The 15,130-nt window shown below is 51.2% G+C and overlaps 1 protein-coding gene across 1 annotated transcript; it reads right to left on the bottom strand.

Annotated features, from left to right (window-relative positions):
- Positions 1 to 11,026: 11,026 nt before the first annotated feature.
- Positions 11,027 to 12,932, bottom strand: LOC101406355 (cathelicidin-2-like). Its single transcript, XM_087431673.1, is given in 6 exon segments — positions 11,027 to 11,037; positions 11,123 to 11,153; positions 11,756 to 11,828; positions 11,979 to 12,085; positions 12,736 to 12,911; positions 12,914 to 12,932. Coding segments are annotated over 6 exon segments (417 nt in total).
- Between the last annotated feature and the right edge of the window lie 2,198 nt (positions 12,933 to 15,130).

The following is a 15,130-nucleotide window of genomic DNA, read 5'->3' as shown; positions in this document are numbered from 1 at the left end:
TAGTGCCCCCACACTCCACCCACCATGTGTCTGAATGGCCCTTACAACCTTAACGTGCCATTCTTCAGCAGAGTCTCTTAAGCCAGACACAAAGAGGAGCATTGTAGCCAGATATCACAACAGCAGTAGAGAGCACAGCAAGAGAACAACATCAATAATAAAAAGTCAAGAATGCCAAAGAATACTTTTCACCAGGTTGAGGTGGGGAATTGAATCCAAGACCTGTGGTCAAAAAGAAAGGCAGCTTGCTGCTTATCCAGCAGTTGGGGAGATTTTGTATGTCAGCAACAGTGTGTGCCCAATCAGGGAAGAGGTTGGCAGATGTTGTCCTGAGGACGAAAGTCAGATGTTGAGAGGAAACTAAAACAGGGATGTCATGACCGTCCAACAAGACACACCAGAGGGAAAGGATGAATGTACCTTGGATTAGTAAATTTGGAGGTTTTACCATATATCCTGTTCTAAGCCTGTTTCCCAAGGGGCTAAGAGACCACACCAGCGGGGCCCCACCTGCCATTCCCAGGGCCAAGTGACCACGTGGGTCCTGGTATGGAGTTCCTGTGGCAGAGGCAAAAGCAAGTTGTTCTGAGTGCCTATCTGTGGTTGTAGTAGTTTCTCTCCTTGATTAGCTCTTGTAGACGTACTGTCATATCGGGTCCTTATGTCAACATCTGATATGCACTGGGTCAGGTGCACCTTTCATGTTCATTCACTTGATGTATTGCAGTTGTCAGGTGTCTCATCCAGTGGGCTAGGGTCCTGTCTTCTCTCCTCAATTGTTGTTTCAGCAAGCCATTCATTCGTTCCACCAGCCCCATGGCCGTGGGGTTGTATGGCAGGTGAAAATGCCAGTGTATGTCCATTTGGTCAGCCCATGTCCGTACCTGGTGGCCAGTAAAATGTGTACCTAGGTCACTGTCAATGTCCGTGGGAACACTGTACACGGCACAAAGGTGTTCTAGGCCTCTTACAGTGCTCTTTTGTGTGGCCCTTTTGCTGGGGTATGCCTGCAGCAGTCCTATATGCGTGTCCACACAAGTAAGGGCATACCAGCAGTCATCAGAAAGATGCAAGGGGGCTGGACCCATGGCTTAGCGGTTGGGTGCGCACGCTCTGCTGCTGGCGGCCCGGGTTCGGATCCTGGGTGTGCACCAACGCACCGCTTCTCCAGCCATGCTGAGGCCATGTCCCATATACAGCAACTAGAAGGATGTGCAGCTATAACATACAACTATCTACTGGGGCTTTGGGGGAAAAATAAATAAATAAAATTAAATAAAAATAAAATAAAATAAAAGAAAGATGCAAGGGCCCAATGTAGTCCACCTGCCAGCACTGAGTGGGCTGGTTGTCTCCGGATATTTGGCCTGTGTCCCAGCGAATGGCCTGGAGTCTCTGCAAGGAACAAGAAGGGCATGCCTGGCAGACCTGTTCCACGTCAGCATAGTGTAGGAGGAGGCCCCAGGCCTTGGCAATAGCCCATAGAGTCCTTTGTCCTTTATGTCCAGTCTTTTTGTGTAGCCATTCTGCCACTCTTTCAGCTGGTACTTCTTCTAGGAGGCAGACCCCAGCTAACTTGTCTGCTTTTTGGTTTCTTGGCAGCACTGTCACCTGATGTGCAGACACATGGTATATTGTTATCGTCATTCCCTGGATCCGCTGGCAGATGTCATCCCAAAGCTCTGCCCCCGACAACCGGCGACCATTAACAGTCCACTTTTGTCATGCCTATTGTGCCACCCACAGGGTGAGTCCTTCATAGACTGCCTAACTGTCCATGCACAGACATATTGGATTGGGCTCACAAGTCAACACCATCCACGCAGCCCACAGTTTGGCCCATTGACTACTGTACCCAGAGCCAGAGTCCAACTATGTGCTGTCAGACGAACACTGGATCGCCACTGCCATCCACTGGGTGGAGGTTGTCTCTTGCAGAGCCATCCCTATACCAGGTCTCCGCGAGGACTGGTCCTTCTCCTTTCATACATTTGGCAGGGTTTCAGGCATGGACACCTCATCTAACCGGGTTGTGTCTTCTGTAGTATATGTTAATGGTCCCAGGACGGCATGCAATTCTGCACTGAGGGGACTATTGGTCAGGGTCCCTCACTGTTGTAAGTATACATGCCATTTTGCCAATGTCTGTGACTGGGCTGTTCCCAAGTGGGGCTTCTGGAAAGTATCCCGCAACCACTCCACAATGGGCAGGTGAGTACAGACTGTGACCGGCAGGGAATGGGTTATGGGCGCCACCTGCTGGAGGGCCAAGTAAGCAGCACACAATTGTTCTAGGGTGCTGCGCTGATTATCAGCCCCTTTCCACAATTGGGACCAGAAGCCAAGGGGCACTCATTTATTGCCTTGCTTCTGCCAGAGACCTCATCCGAACCCCTCTGGGTAACTGGAAACATCCAGTGCCTGTGGTTGACCTTGTGTTAAAATACCCAAGGACTGGATTTGTTTCACTGCTGCTTTGGCTTGGGTGAGGGCCTCCTGCTTGGTGGTCCTCTTGTCTCAGATAGCACCCTTTCGCGCTAACTTATAAAGAGGACAGAAGTAGTTGGGCTAAATGAAGAATGAAAGGGCACCAGTAACCTAATAAGCCCAGTCAGGTCTATAGTTGTGTTGGGGTGTTGGGTGTTGGGAAAGCCTGTATCTTATCTATAACAGCAGCAGGGACCACCTTTGTCTTACTCAACCAGACAACACCCAAGTATTTGACAGATAACCCAGACCCTTGTAATTTGTTGTCGTTCACTGTGACAAGGAGCGGGAGGCTTCCTGGAGGTCTGAAAAAGACTCAGAGGTTAACATGACATCATCAATATAACGAAACAAGGCAACACCAGGGGGTTTTGTCCACCAGGTGGTGCTATAGAGGTGTGGCCGTAGGGTGAGGTGAGAAGTGACAGAAGCCAATTTGCTCATCTCCACCTCCAACAGCAAAATGTCCTCTTCCCCCCATCCCAGAGACACAAAAGCCACCCCAGGGTGCTTTCCCTCCCCTTCTGCCTGAATTTGTTTCCCAGTTCTATCAGCTCGGCAGCGGTGTAGTCCTGCATAGTAGAGTGCATGTGCCAAACCGGTGGGGGCAAGTCTGTTGGAGCAACCCCTGGAAGCTGGGGTTATTCAGATTTTATTTTCTGCATCATGACCAAATGTGCCACCAGGACAGGTACTTCTATTGTGTCATCCCATCCTGTAACATCCTCACTTTCCTCACTATTAGAGTCACACGGGTCCCATTGCTTTGGGTTCCGTTCTTGTCAGGTCACAAGGGCCTGCAGCTTTGCCCATGGTAGCTATCGTCCCTTGATCTTAGTAAAACGACAGGCTAGAGTCTCTATTTTCTCGTCAGATTCCCATAGGCGTGTCAACAGTGCCTCGGTTGTCTCAGCTTGAACCAGTTGAGCCTCTCTTTCTAACTTCAGTTTCTCCTGTAGCTGCCTCACCTTGGCTCTTGCTTCCATTTCAGTCTCTGTAGTGAGAAATTACTCCCCCTTCCCGTAGTGAGGAGGGGCCACCCCACTGCCGCAGCTACCACCCAAGCGTCTGACTTCTTTTCCTCATCATTTATCACGCCCAGGACTTCCCCTGCCTTCGTTGCAAGCCATCGCACAGTGAGGAGGGGCCACCTCGTGGCTGTAACAATGGCCTGGGCATCTGAGTTTTTCTTTTCTACATTTCTCATGCCCAGGACTTTCCCTAGGCCCTTTGGCATTTTGGGGGCATCCGCATACTCACACAGTGGGCCCCATACATCAAAGATAATGGTGACTGGCCCCCACAGGGAGGACCTTAGCCAACCCAGGATTTCCCCCACAAATTTCCCCTTCCCGTCCCCCATAGTCTCCGTGCTCACAAAGGTTTCCCCGGTCTCCCAGCTGGCTTGCCAAATGTCTGGCCACACACCCAGTTAGGTGAGCAGTGAGGGATAGGTTGTGGAGAGACCGAAAAAAAGACCTGGAGAAGGCAAACGAGACATATAGGTTTATTGGGAGCTACTTACAGGGAATGTCCAGTGGCAGCTGACTGGACAGAAGTGTGCACCCGCGATTGCAGGTGGGGAGGGGGTTGCTTATATAGGCAGAGGGCACAAAGGCTATATGCTTGACAAGAAAGGCCATCCCTGGTACGGCCAGCATTCCCAGCAACAATAGTTCACGTGGAGGTGTCTGTGTTCCTTTAAGACGTGATGTTCTTTGAGTGAGATAAGGTAAGATCCGGGCTGGCCAGGCCCTGGATCATTACCAATCACAGCAGCTGGGCATCCAGCCCAGAAGGTTGGCATCCTGCCCAGAAGGGGGCCAGAAGGATACATGGCTGTTAAAGGGCAACAGGCTAGTACCCCTATGTGAGGTCACACCTGGATCTTCTGGCAGGACAGGAGGAGGCCCAGGGTGATAGTTGAGGCTGCCTGGCCTCCCATTCCAGCTCTGCCACCTCAGCTTTTTGTGTACATGTGAGGAAGATCAGCCCTGAGCTAACATCCATGCCAATCCTCTTCTTTTTTTGCTGAGGAAGACTGGCCCTGGGCTAACATCCATGCCCATCTTGCTCCACTTTATTTTTTTTTTTATAATTTTATTTATTTATTTATTTTTTCCCCCAAAGCCCCAGTGGATAGTTGTATGTCATAGCTGCACATCCTTCTAGTTGCTGTATGTGGGACGCGGCCTCAGCATGGCTGGAGAAGCAGTGCGTCAGTGCGCGCCCAGGATCCGAACCCGGGCCGCCAGCAGCGGAGCACACGCACTTAACCGCTAAGCCACAGGGCCAGCCTCTTCCTCCACTTTATATGGGACTCCGCCACAGCATGCCTTGACAAGCGGTGCATCAGTGTGCGCCCGGGATCCGAACCTGGGCTGCCAGCAGCAGAGCACGCGCACTTAACCACTATGCCACGGGGCCGGCCCCTCCACCTCAGCTTTAAATAATCTCCCTGTGTCTTGGTTTCCTTGCCAATGATAGGACAGAACAAGTGCTGTATAATAGCTAGCTCTGTTTTACCGATAAAAATTGATGTTACCAATGATCACAAGACATGAGATTCTGGTTTTAACAAAACTCTATTCAATAGAGATGAGCGTCAACAGAAATGGTGATGAGAGGATCGAGCAGCCCAGGGGAACCCCAGCTCCAAGCCTGCTGCCTGCCAAGACACCAAGACAGAGAAGCACCCAGGGCGGTGCCACCCTGGTCCCCATTAGCCCTCCTGTGTGCCCTGCAGTACCCACAGATGGCCAGTGGCAGCAATCTCAAGCAGTACCAGCAAGTGGCCAGCATCCACAGACAGCACCAGGCATTTGCCTGCCAGAGTGCCTGTGGTACTACCAGGAACACCATCACCCCAGGGCTGACATATCCATTAGGCACTGTAGATACAGAGCCTAGGGACCATGATGCTTCTAGGGATCCACAAAAGTGTTTTAATTTCTTTTAAAATCAGAAGATAAAAATGACTATAATAACAACAAATACATAATATTAAATCCAGCCTGGATTATATTCGTCTTTATACCAATGCAGTTTTAAAATGTAATTTTTAATACTTGTTGACACAAATAATCAATAATCAACCTATAATGAGAGAGATTTTACTCGAGGCAAGCTGAGGACTAGCCCGGAAGTGCAGTCTTCACCATGGAGGAAAGCAGTCAGAGAAGCATGGTTTTCAGCACAGTTTATACTATTTCAGAACAAAGAACATACATCAAACATGACAGGGATGCATTTTCTTTTTCTCAAGGTTTCAAGGAGGTATTTTGTTTACAGATTAGCATACACAGTGGGTCAACATGAGCCTGGTGCCCTGGGAAGGGAGGTTCATCTGGCGTCACAAGAAGGGAAGCATGAATTTTTATCTTCAAAGAGCACATTCTTTTACTGTAGGGTAGTGATTGAATGCATCCTTTCCTCTAATGGTTAAAGTAAATGTACAATGTATGATTGACAGGCCATGAGTCAGGCTTCTTTAGTTCACATAAAGTTCAGGCCAAATCAAGTATAAACCAGAATGGCCTCCCCATATACCGTAATATATAAAATTTCTTGGCATACTTCTTGATATATATTTTTTTTTGAGAGGAAGATCAGCCCTGAGCTAATATCGATGCTAATCCTCCTCTTTTTGCTGAGGAAGACTGGCCCTGAGCTAACATCTATGGCCAATCCTCCTCTTTTTTTCCCCAAAGCCCCAGTAGATAGTTGTATGTCATAGTTGCACATCCTTCTAGTTGCTGTATGTGGGACGTGGCCTCAGCATGGCCGGACAAGCAGTGCGTCGGTGCGCGCCGGGGATCCGAACCCCAGGCCGCCAGTAGCGGAGCGCGCGCACTTAACTGCTAAGCCACCGGGCCGGCCCGGCATACTTCTTGATAGATGAAGGGTCCCCTGAAGGCAAAAGTAAGTAGAGTCCATGAAAGTCACAACACAGCCCTGTGTCTCCTCTGCCAGCGGCCTGCCCTGCTCTGGATGGGGACAACACAGATGCAAAGAGGAACGTAGAAATACCAGAGGATGCTCATGGGACACCAGGAACCAGGACAGCCCCCCAGCTTCAAGCTGAGGCTAGAGACCCATGAAGGCCGGCAGACAGGACTTTTGGGATCTGCCTGGCATGGGCATAACTCAGTCAGAACAGAGGAAGTCTGGAGGATCCCCCGCCCTACCATGTCAGCTGCTTTTAGTGGCCAGATGGCAGAGGGCTAGTGGAGAGGGGCATCTGGACCATGGCCGCTTTTGTACTCTCAGGAAGTGGTCTGTGTGGATGTGCTGCATCTTATTTACCTCATCCTCCTCTGACGGAGATTCCACGTGTCTCTCTCAGTCCCTGCTCTGACACATAACCCCCAGCCCTGTGTCCTGCGAGTGACCCACACTAACTAGTGTCTCCTTTGAGTCTCTCATCCTCTCTGATTCAGATTCAGCCCCTAGTGAGTTCCTTTACTTTCCTTATCCAACCAAAATATTAGACCAATCCCTTAAAGTAGGCTGCATTGTTCCCAATTTACAGATAGGAAGACTGAGGCCCAGAAAGGTCAAGTCACATGCCCGGGGCCACACAGACAAAAGAGCAATGGCTCTTGACTTCTAGCCCAAGATTTTCCTTTCCTTTGCCTCCTTTAGGCTAACCAGGAGTGCACTGTCCCCTCTGGGAGTCCCTGAACTAACTCTTAAGACCGATGAGGAGGAGGTCGAGGGCAGGGTGCACAAGGACGTTGCCTGATAAACCCGGTCTCCTCCTGTTACAGCAGGGTATTGGGGTCAGGAAAAGCCAGTCCTCGTCCACACTCATTGCCTCCCCTCTTCCATACCTCTTGCTCTCTCCTCCACTCGCTGTGATTGGCTTCTGTGTCCCTAACCCACTGAGGCTGCCCCCACTGACCTCAGTGGCCTTCACATCTGCACAGACAGTGGGAAACCCTTAGGATTCATCTCCCTGGGACATTTGGCCTCCTGTGTACTCTGACCACTTTTATAATTCCTCAATGTCCCTGGATTACAGGACTGCCCCACACCCACCCACCCCACCAGTACCCTGGAGAGCTCTGGCTTTTCTCTGCTGGTCTCCAGCCCAGGCCTGACACCTACACCCATCTGGGATGGGTTGGACGGGCTCTGCAGAGCTCCCGCCTCAGTCCGCTGCTGTCATAGTCTGGGTTCTCTAGAAGCAGAGCCTGAGGTGGGAATTTAGAGGCATATGATTGATTGAGGGGTGTTCTCAGGAAGAGGGGCTGAGGGAAGCAGGATGGGACAGAGGAAGGAGCTGAGCAAGGATGCGGTCCACCCTGAGACCAGCTTCAGCCTGACCCCACCAAAGCCCTGCAACCGGAGCTGCACCTTCCTTTGTCCTGACCTGAGGCGGGGCCTGGGCTTGACATCCCCTCCTCAGTCAGTCCCTCTCCACAGGCGGCAGGCACAGGGAACCTAACCCCCCAGGCATCTCCTGAGGAGGCTGTGAGGGGGGCATCTGTGAGCCATTAGCAGAGACATGACATTCCACACCCAAACAGCTGGGGGATGGGAGCAGCAGCCCAGGGCGGGGGATCTGGGCAGGGCACTAACAGCGTCTACTAAGTGGTCCTTCTCCCCAGGGCCCCGCCCAGGGACCAACATCCCTCTAGCACCTCAGAACCAATGTGTTCAAAACCGAATTTGCCATCTCCCCCTACACTCATCTCATACCTGCACCAGGATCCTGAAGAGCCCTTGATCATTCTCTCAGGAAGTGCCACCATTCTGTAGCTCCTCAGGGAACCAACCTGCCTCATCCTCTCTGCGATGACTCTATCCCAGTCAGCCCCACACTCTGTCAGCCTCTGGGCCAACGCTCCTTCCACTCTCTCTTCCCTCCTCTGCTCTGGGCCACTGTCCTGGGGGGACATGTCCTTGCTGGTCTCCCTCACCATTCACCCCGCATAAACGCGCGCGCGCGCGCGCGCACACACACACACACACACACTCTGAAGCCAGGGTGGTCTGGCTAAGATGGACATGCGATCCGATCTCCTCCTGCTAAAACCATCACTTCTTCCTGTTGCTCTTCAGGACCTGGCCTATCTCTGCACTCAACCCTGACTCCCACCCCCTTGCATGCCTGCCTTGAGCACTAAACAGAGTGTCACTCCTCACACCTACCATGCCTGTCACTGTGCCTTTGCCTAAGCTGTCTTCTCCCTGGAACACCCTCCTTTCCCTCATGTTGGACTGGGTTCTCCTCCATGCAATCCCATAACACTGTGGGTGTCACTCACCCTTAGAACTCACCATTCAGAGCTTTACTGTCAAGAAGAACTGACAAGCCAAGGGTTCCAGGGCCTGATGCTCCAATGCCATTCATGAAAGGGTCTAATATTTGTTCTCTCATGGGTAAGAAGTTCTTGTAGCTGAATAGCCAGCACTCTTGCCAGCCAGTCACTTTAGAGGGCACTGACAAGGCCTGCAGACCTCCCTGCCAGGGGCCAGTGAGACTTCTGATCAAAGATTGAGATGGAAAAAATGTAAGCATCCATTCCTTTCTGGCATCAGTGTCATGTATGCATGTTGATCGCCTGGTACGTGGCAACGGACATCGGCCCAACATCCATCTAGAATATCAATGGACAAGGCAGGGCTGGGGGAATAGGAGTGTTGCCATGGCAGCAGGATGGGAAATCTTGGGAGGAAATTGGAAATGGATGTGATTAGCACAGGCCCACATCAGCCTGATGAGTGACCCTCTCTCAGTTTGAGCAGAGATGTGCCAGCGGTGGGTGCTGGTTTGTAACATTTGCCAGTTTCCATGGTGTAAATACTCCTATCATGGCCAATTTCAAGATACCGACAGTTTAACAACCAGCTCAAAAAGGTCTTGAAAACGTAACAATGGCCCTGGGAAGCCAGTTTCTTCTGCCACTGTGTTGTGATGATATAGAGTAAGACGCATCTTAGGTTCCTCTAACCTGCCTCAAATCAGCCGCACTGAATCACCAAGAAGCGAGCATGACAGACAACAAAGTAAACGGGATGTGAGATCCTGCCCTCTGTCTGTCTCAGAGAGAGGAGTCTGTGTCTTAGTTTAGGTTGACCCAGAATGAGCCCTAAGACAAGGATTCAAGTGGAAGCAGTTTATTTGGGAGGCAATTACAGAAAGCACCAGCAGGAGGGAGAGATGTGAGACACGGCAGGAGCAGAGGTCAGAAGAGGATATGTTCTGGGGCCAGCCCCGTGGCATAGCAGTTAACTGCGTGCACTCCGCTGCTGGCGGCCAGGGTTCGGATCCCGGGAGCCCACCCACACACTGCTTGTCAGGCCACGCTGTGGCGGCATCCCACATAAGGTGGAGGAAGATCTGCACGGATGTTAGCTCAGGGCCGGTCTTCCTCAGCAAAAGAGGAGGATTGGCATGGATGTTAGCTCAGGGCTGATCTTCCTCACAAAAAAAATATAAATAAATAAAATAAACTCACACCCTTGGAGCAGCTCCACCGCAGCACTCCAGTTTTTTAAAAAAAAAAGAAGAGGCTGTGTTCATGAACAGGTCATTGCTGTGGGCAACAGTGGCACAAGCCAGCTGGGGCCCTCTGGGAGATGTGTAACACATCTTGGAGTGGTGCTGCCCAATGGAGGAGGAAGGGAGGATATTTTTCCACCAACTCCCATGTATCACTAGTCGAGGCTGCTTTGAGAGTACAACCTCCCCAGTACTTCCAGTCTGTCCCATAGCAAAGAGCCACAGGTGCTTCTAGTCAGCTACAGCTGGTGAGTGGGCAGGACGTGGACAGTGACTGAAACACAGAGTGCAGCAGAGATGTGACTTGTGTGTCACTCTGCGTGTCTCCCCTGCCAGAGGTCTTCATCCCACTGAGCAGGATTCTTGTTTTTAATGTAGAAAATTTCTGTACTATTCAATTCCTAAACATGAGCCCACAATTCAATCTGCTACTCAGACAAAGAAACAGTAATGTGTCTCAGTGCCAGAGGAAAAGCCAGGAGTGGTGGGCTTTTCCAGAGTTAAGATTTTCAACAGAAATTGGAACTTTATGGGCATTGTACGAGCAGGCTGACCTTAGAACCCAGTCAGCCAGGAGACTGCACAGCATGTCTGTGAGTGCTTAACAAAATGCCTGGCTGCACCCTCAACTGTCACCTCCATATAAGCAGGTACAGCTCCGCAGCATCCCCATCACCCTCGCACACAGTTGGATCTCAAAGCCCTCTGGGTGTTCAAGTGGAGGGTGGGTGGTGTGTGAAGGGCATGGAGAGGGACCCTAGAATGGAGCCGTTGTGTGGACTCTTGGCCCCGCTGTCTCACCCCATTCCCCACTGATGGAAAAGCTGTGCCCACCTATCTCTGTGTTTTGTGCATGCACACAAACACACACACACACATGGTGGGGGGCTCCCAGAGTTAAGTCCTAGGTTGGTTGTGGTAAATGGGAGAAGGCTAGACAAGTAAACTGAAGCCTGGAGAAAGTTGCTTCCACAAGAATTTATTTTTCAGAGTCCGGAAGCCTGAGCTGGGGTAGCAGACCCTAGTGTGCTACATAGAACCTATGTAGAGGAAAACGCCAGAATCTGTCGTGAAATCTCCTAAACCCTTTACAAAGCCTCCGCAGACCTCTCCAGATAGACCTACGCAAACCGCGAAATCTCTTGACCTGCTGGGGCTGTGCACCAGAAGGAAACATGATCCGTGTGACGGCTGGAACCAGATTCAAGACCCCTCCCGACCTAGACACCCCCCTTCCTGGGACACACCAAGCAGACTTGGGGCCCAGTTCACACTCTGGCTGTGACCTTAGGAGCATGCAGTGAATCCCTATACCCACAAACAGGTGAGGAAACTGAGGCCTGGAGATGGCAAGGGGCTTCCCAGGGTCACACAGCCCATCCAGCAAAGCTGGGACAGGAGCGTGGGCTGAAAGCTCATTACTCTACGTCAGTGGCTCTCAACCTTCAGCAGCAGTCAGAATCCCTGGGGGCTTCATAAAATACAAATTCTGGGGCCCCACTCCAGGGTCTGATTCAGTAGGTCTGGTGGGGACTAAGAATCTACATTTCCGACAAGCTCACAGGTGAGGACCATATTTTGAGAACCACCACTCCAAGGAATTGCAGAGCCAGTCCTGAGACCTGAGCTCAGGTTGAGGGAGGACCCCAGGGTAGGAGGGGCTTTCTCTGCCCTGGATGGGACAATGGTTAATTGGTCCATAGAATGTTCCACACACCACCCCGTCATCAGCACCTCCAACGCAAATGGGCCACTCACCTCATCACAGCTGATGTTGAAAAAGTCCTTGCCTGGGTCCAGGATGACTGTCCCTGAACACTGTTTAACCAGCTAAGAATGGGAAGCTCCAGGTCAAACTGGCACCACCGTGTCATAACCTCCCAGCCTCACCCCGTGGCTGGAAATGTTCCCCGGAGCCCTCTTGTTCAGCAACTTGGGAGGCATCCACCAGCACCTCTAGCCCCAGATCCCCAACCTCATCCCATTCTCCTTGAAGGCACACTGCTCCAGTGGCTGCTGCGTCGTCTTAGGACACACAGTCTCTTTGACCGTGAAGCTCACAGGCGTTGGGGTGTCTGGATCCTCGTCCTGGTCAGGGGAGAAAGTGGGGAGTTGGGCTCAGGCTCACGCTTGCCTTCTCTGATCTGTCTCCCTGCCCCCACCACCAAAAGTGCAGCCCTTCAACAGCCCCTACTGTGTGCCTGGCACTGGGCTTGGTGCTGGGGACAGAGGGGAGGAGCCAGGGCCCATTCCTGCCCTCAGCAAGCACACAGAGTAGGAGTGGACCTCAGACAAGCTCTGATGAGGAGCACCTCCCCATCTGAGGGGGCTGAGGGAAATCAGGGGCTTCCTGGAGGAAAAGACGTTGCCACTGGAACCTCAAGGCTGAGCAGAGCTCTTCCCTGTGAGGGAGACAAAAGAGTGCAGAGGAGAAATAAAGGAGACAAGTCACAACCCAAGCCAATGACCCCACTCTTGTCCCTGGAACTCCCAGAAGTCCCTGAAGGCTGAATGGGGCTGTGGAGGGGGCACCTCTTCCCACAGTGGAGATCTAAGGCAGGAAGCTCTCATGCTGAGAGGGGACACAGCTCTGGGAAGGTTTCCTAGGAGACGTGGGACCACACTTAAAGGGAGAAGTGCCTTCCTGACAGGAGGGACAGCATGAGCAAAGGGAGTGACAGTGTGGCCAGACCTGACCAGAGCAGAGCCTCCCTCCCCACCGCCCGCCCCAGACTCACTCCCTTGGGCTGCGGGTCCAGCTCCAGGAGACGGTAGAGATTATCGTCTGAGGACCGCTGGTTGAGGCCATCCACAGCACGGAGCACGGCCTCCTCGTAGCTGAGGGCCTGAGCGGTGGCCGCAGGGATCACCAGGCCCAGCAGCAGTAGCCACAGTGAGCACCGCCCCAGGAACGGCTGTCCCTCTGGGTCTCCATGGTCCCCAAGTCTGCCTCCTCACAGCCTGCAGGACCCTCATTTTACCCAGCCTGGGACTGATGCAAAGGCCCAACCAGGAGCCTTCCTGACCTGCCCCATCACTGGCCCCCTACAGGATGTGGCCTGGGTTTCCCTCAGCCCCTGCTCTTGCCTCATGGGGCTTGCTGGACAGTGGGCGAGGTCTACCTTAGTGCAAGTGAAGAAATGCTTTCTCCATCTCCCTGACAATATCCTGGTCTCTCTGAGGCCCCACTGGGGAGTGTCATAGCCAAGATTGCTTAAGAGGGTTGAGTCCTCCAGGAGAGGAAGGGAGACAAGCGCCTATCCTACATGCTTCCCCCCTCCCCACCTACAGCCTCCTCAGGAATCAGGGTAATATAGTGTATTCACCACTAAATCTCCACCTCTAGGCACTGTTTGGCACCCAGTAGGCACTCAGTTAATAGTTGATGAATGAATAACAGTAACGACCCCTCATCTAGAGCCTCACCCACTAGCCAGTCCCAAGGGAGACTTTCAAAGGCCACACCATCCTGTTCTCTGGACACAGCCCTCAGCCAGTTCAGGGGCTCAGCTCCACCTGTCCCCTCTCCTGGATTCTTCTCCACTGCCTTTCTCAGTCTAAAAATGTCCCCAGCCCCCACCAGACGTGGCCTGTTGCCCTGGTCCCTCCTCAGCTGAGCCTGAAGAAGGGTCATCTACATTCGTTGATCCACTTCTTCACTCTCTCTCACACTCAAAGCCACTGCAGGCTGGTCTTCCCTCACTGGATCCAGTGGCCACTCTCAAGCCTTGTCTTTATCTATGGAGGCTCTGGGGACTCTCTATCCTCCTGAAACTGCCCCCTGCCCCATTCTCCCCTGATGCCACTCTCCTGCTTTCCCTCCTGCCTCCCTGGTGGCTCCTTCTCGGTCTCCTCCAAGGGCACTCCTATTAATAAGGAGAGCTGCATATGTGACAAAGCTACAGCTGACAGACACAGATCAGTGGAACAGAATTTAAAGCCCAGAAATAAAACCACACGTCCATGGACAGCTAATCTTCAACAAAGGAGCCAAGAACATAAAATGGAGAAAGGAAAGTCTCCTCAATAAATGGTGCTGGGAAAACTGGACAGCCACATGCAAAAGAATGAAAGTTGACCGTTATCTTACACCACACACAAAAATTAACTCAACAGGATTAAAGCCTTGAGTGTAAGACTGGAAACAATAAAAATCCTAGAAGAAAACATAGGCAGTACACTCTTTGACATTGGGTCTTAGCAGCATCTTTTCGAATACTGTGTTTATTCAGGCAAAGGACACAGAAGAAAAAATAAACAAATGGGACTACATCAGACTAAAAAGCTTCTGCAAGGCAAATAAAATTATGAACAAAATGAAAAGACAACCCACTAACTGGGAGAAAATATTTACAAATCATACATCCAACAAGGGGTTAATTTCCAAAATGTGTAAAGAACTCATAAAACTCAACAACAAAAAGACAAACAAGCAGGGGGTCGGCCCAGTGGCGCAAGCGGTTAAGTGCTCGCGCTCCGCTGCGGCAACCCAGGGTTCGCCGGTTCAGATCCTGGGTGCGCACCGACGCACTGCTTGTCAAGCCATGCTGTGGCGGCGTCCCATATAAAGTAGAGGAAGGTGGGCACGGATGTTAGCCCAGGGCCAGTCTTCCTCAGCAAAAAAAAAAAAGAGGAGGATTGGCAGATGTTAGCTCAGGGCTGGTCTTCGTCAAAAAAAAATAAAATAAAATAAAAATAAAAAATAAAACTAAAATAAAAAAAAAGACAAACAACCAGATCAAAAAATGGGCAGAGAATATGAACAGACATTTTTCCAAATATGATATACAGATGGCCAATAGACACATGAAAAGATGTTCAACATCACTAATTATCAGGGAAATGCAAGTCAAAACTACAATGAGATATCACCTCACACCCATCAGAATGGCTATAATTAACAAGACATGAAATAAGAAGTGTTGGAGAGGCTGTGGAGGAAACGGAACCCTAATTCACTGCTGGTGGGAATGCAAACTGGCACAGCCACTGTGGAAAACAGTATGGCGATTTCTCAAAAAATTAAAAATAGAAATACCATAAAATCCAGCTATCCCACTAATGGGTATCTATCCAAAGAACATGAAATCAACAATACAAAGAGATCTATGCATCCCTATGTTCATTGCAGCA

This window comes from Ceratotherium simum, chromosome 5, assembly GCF_057802395.1.
Source record: "Ceratotherium simum simum isolate JZ-2026a chromosome 5, ASM5780239v1, whole genome shotgun sequence".
NCBI classification, from domain to species: domain Eukaryota; kingdom Metazoa; phylum Chordata; class Mammalia; order Perissodactyla; family Rhinocerotidae; genus Ceratotherium; species Ceratotherium simum.
This window is presented reverse-complemented; position numbering and strand designations above follow the sequence as displayed.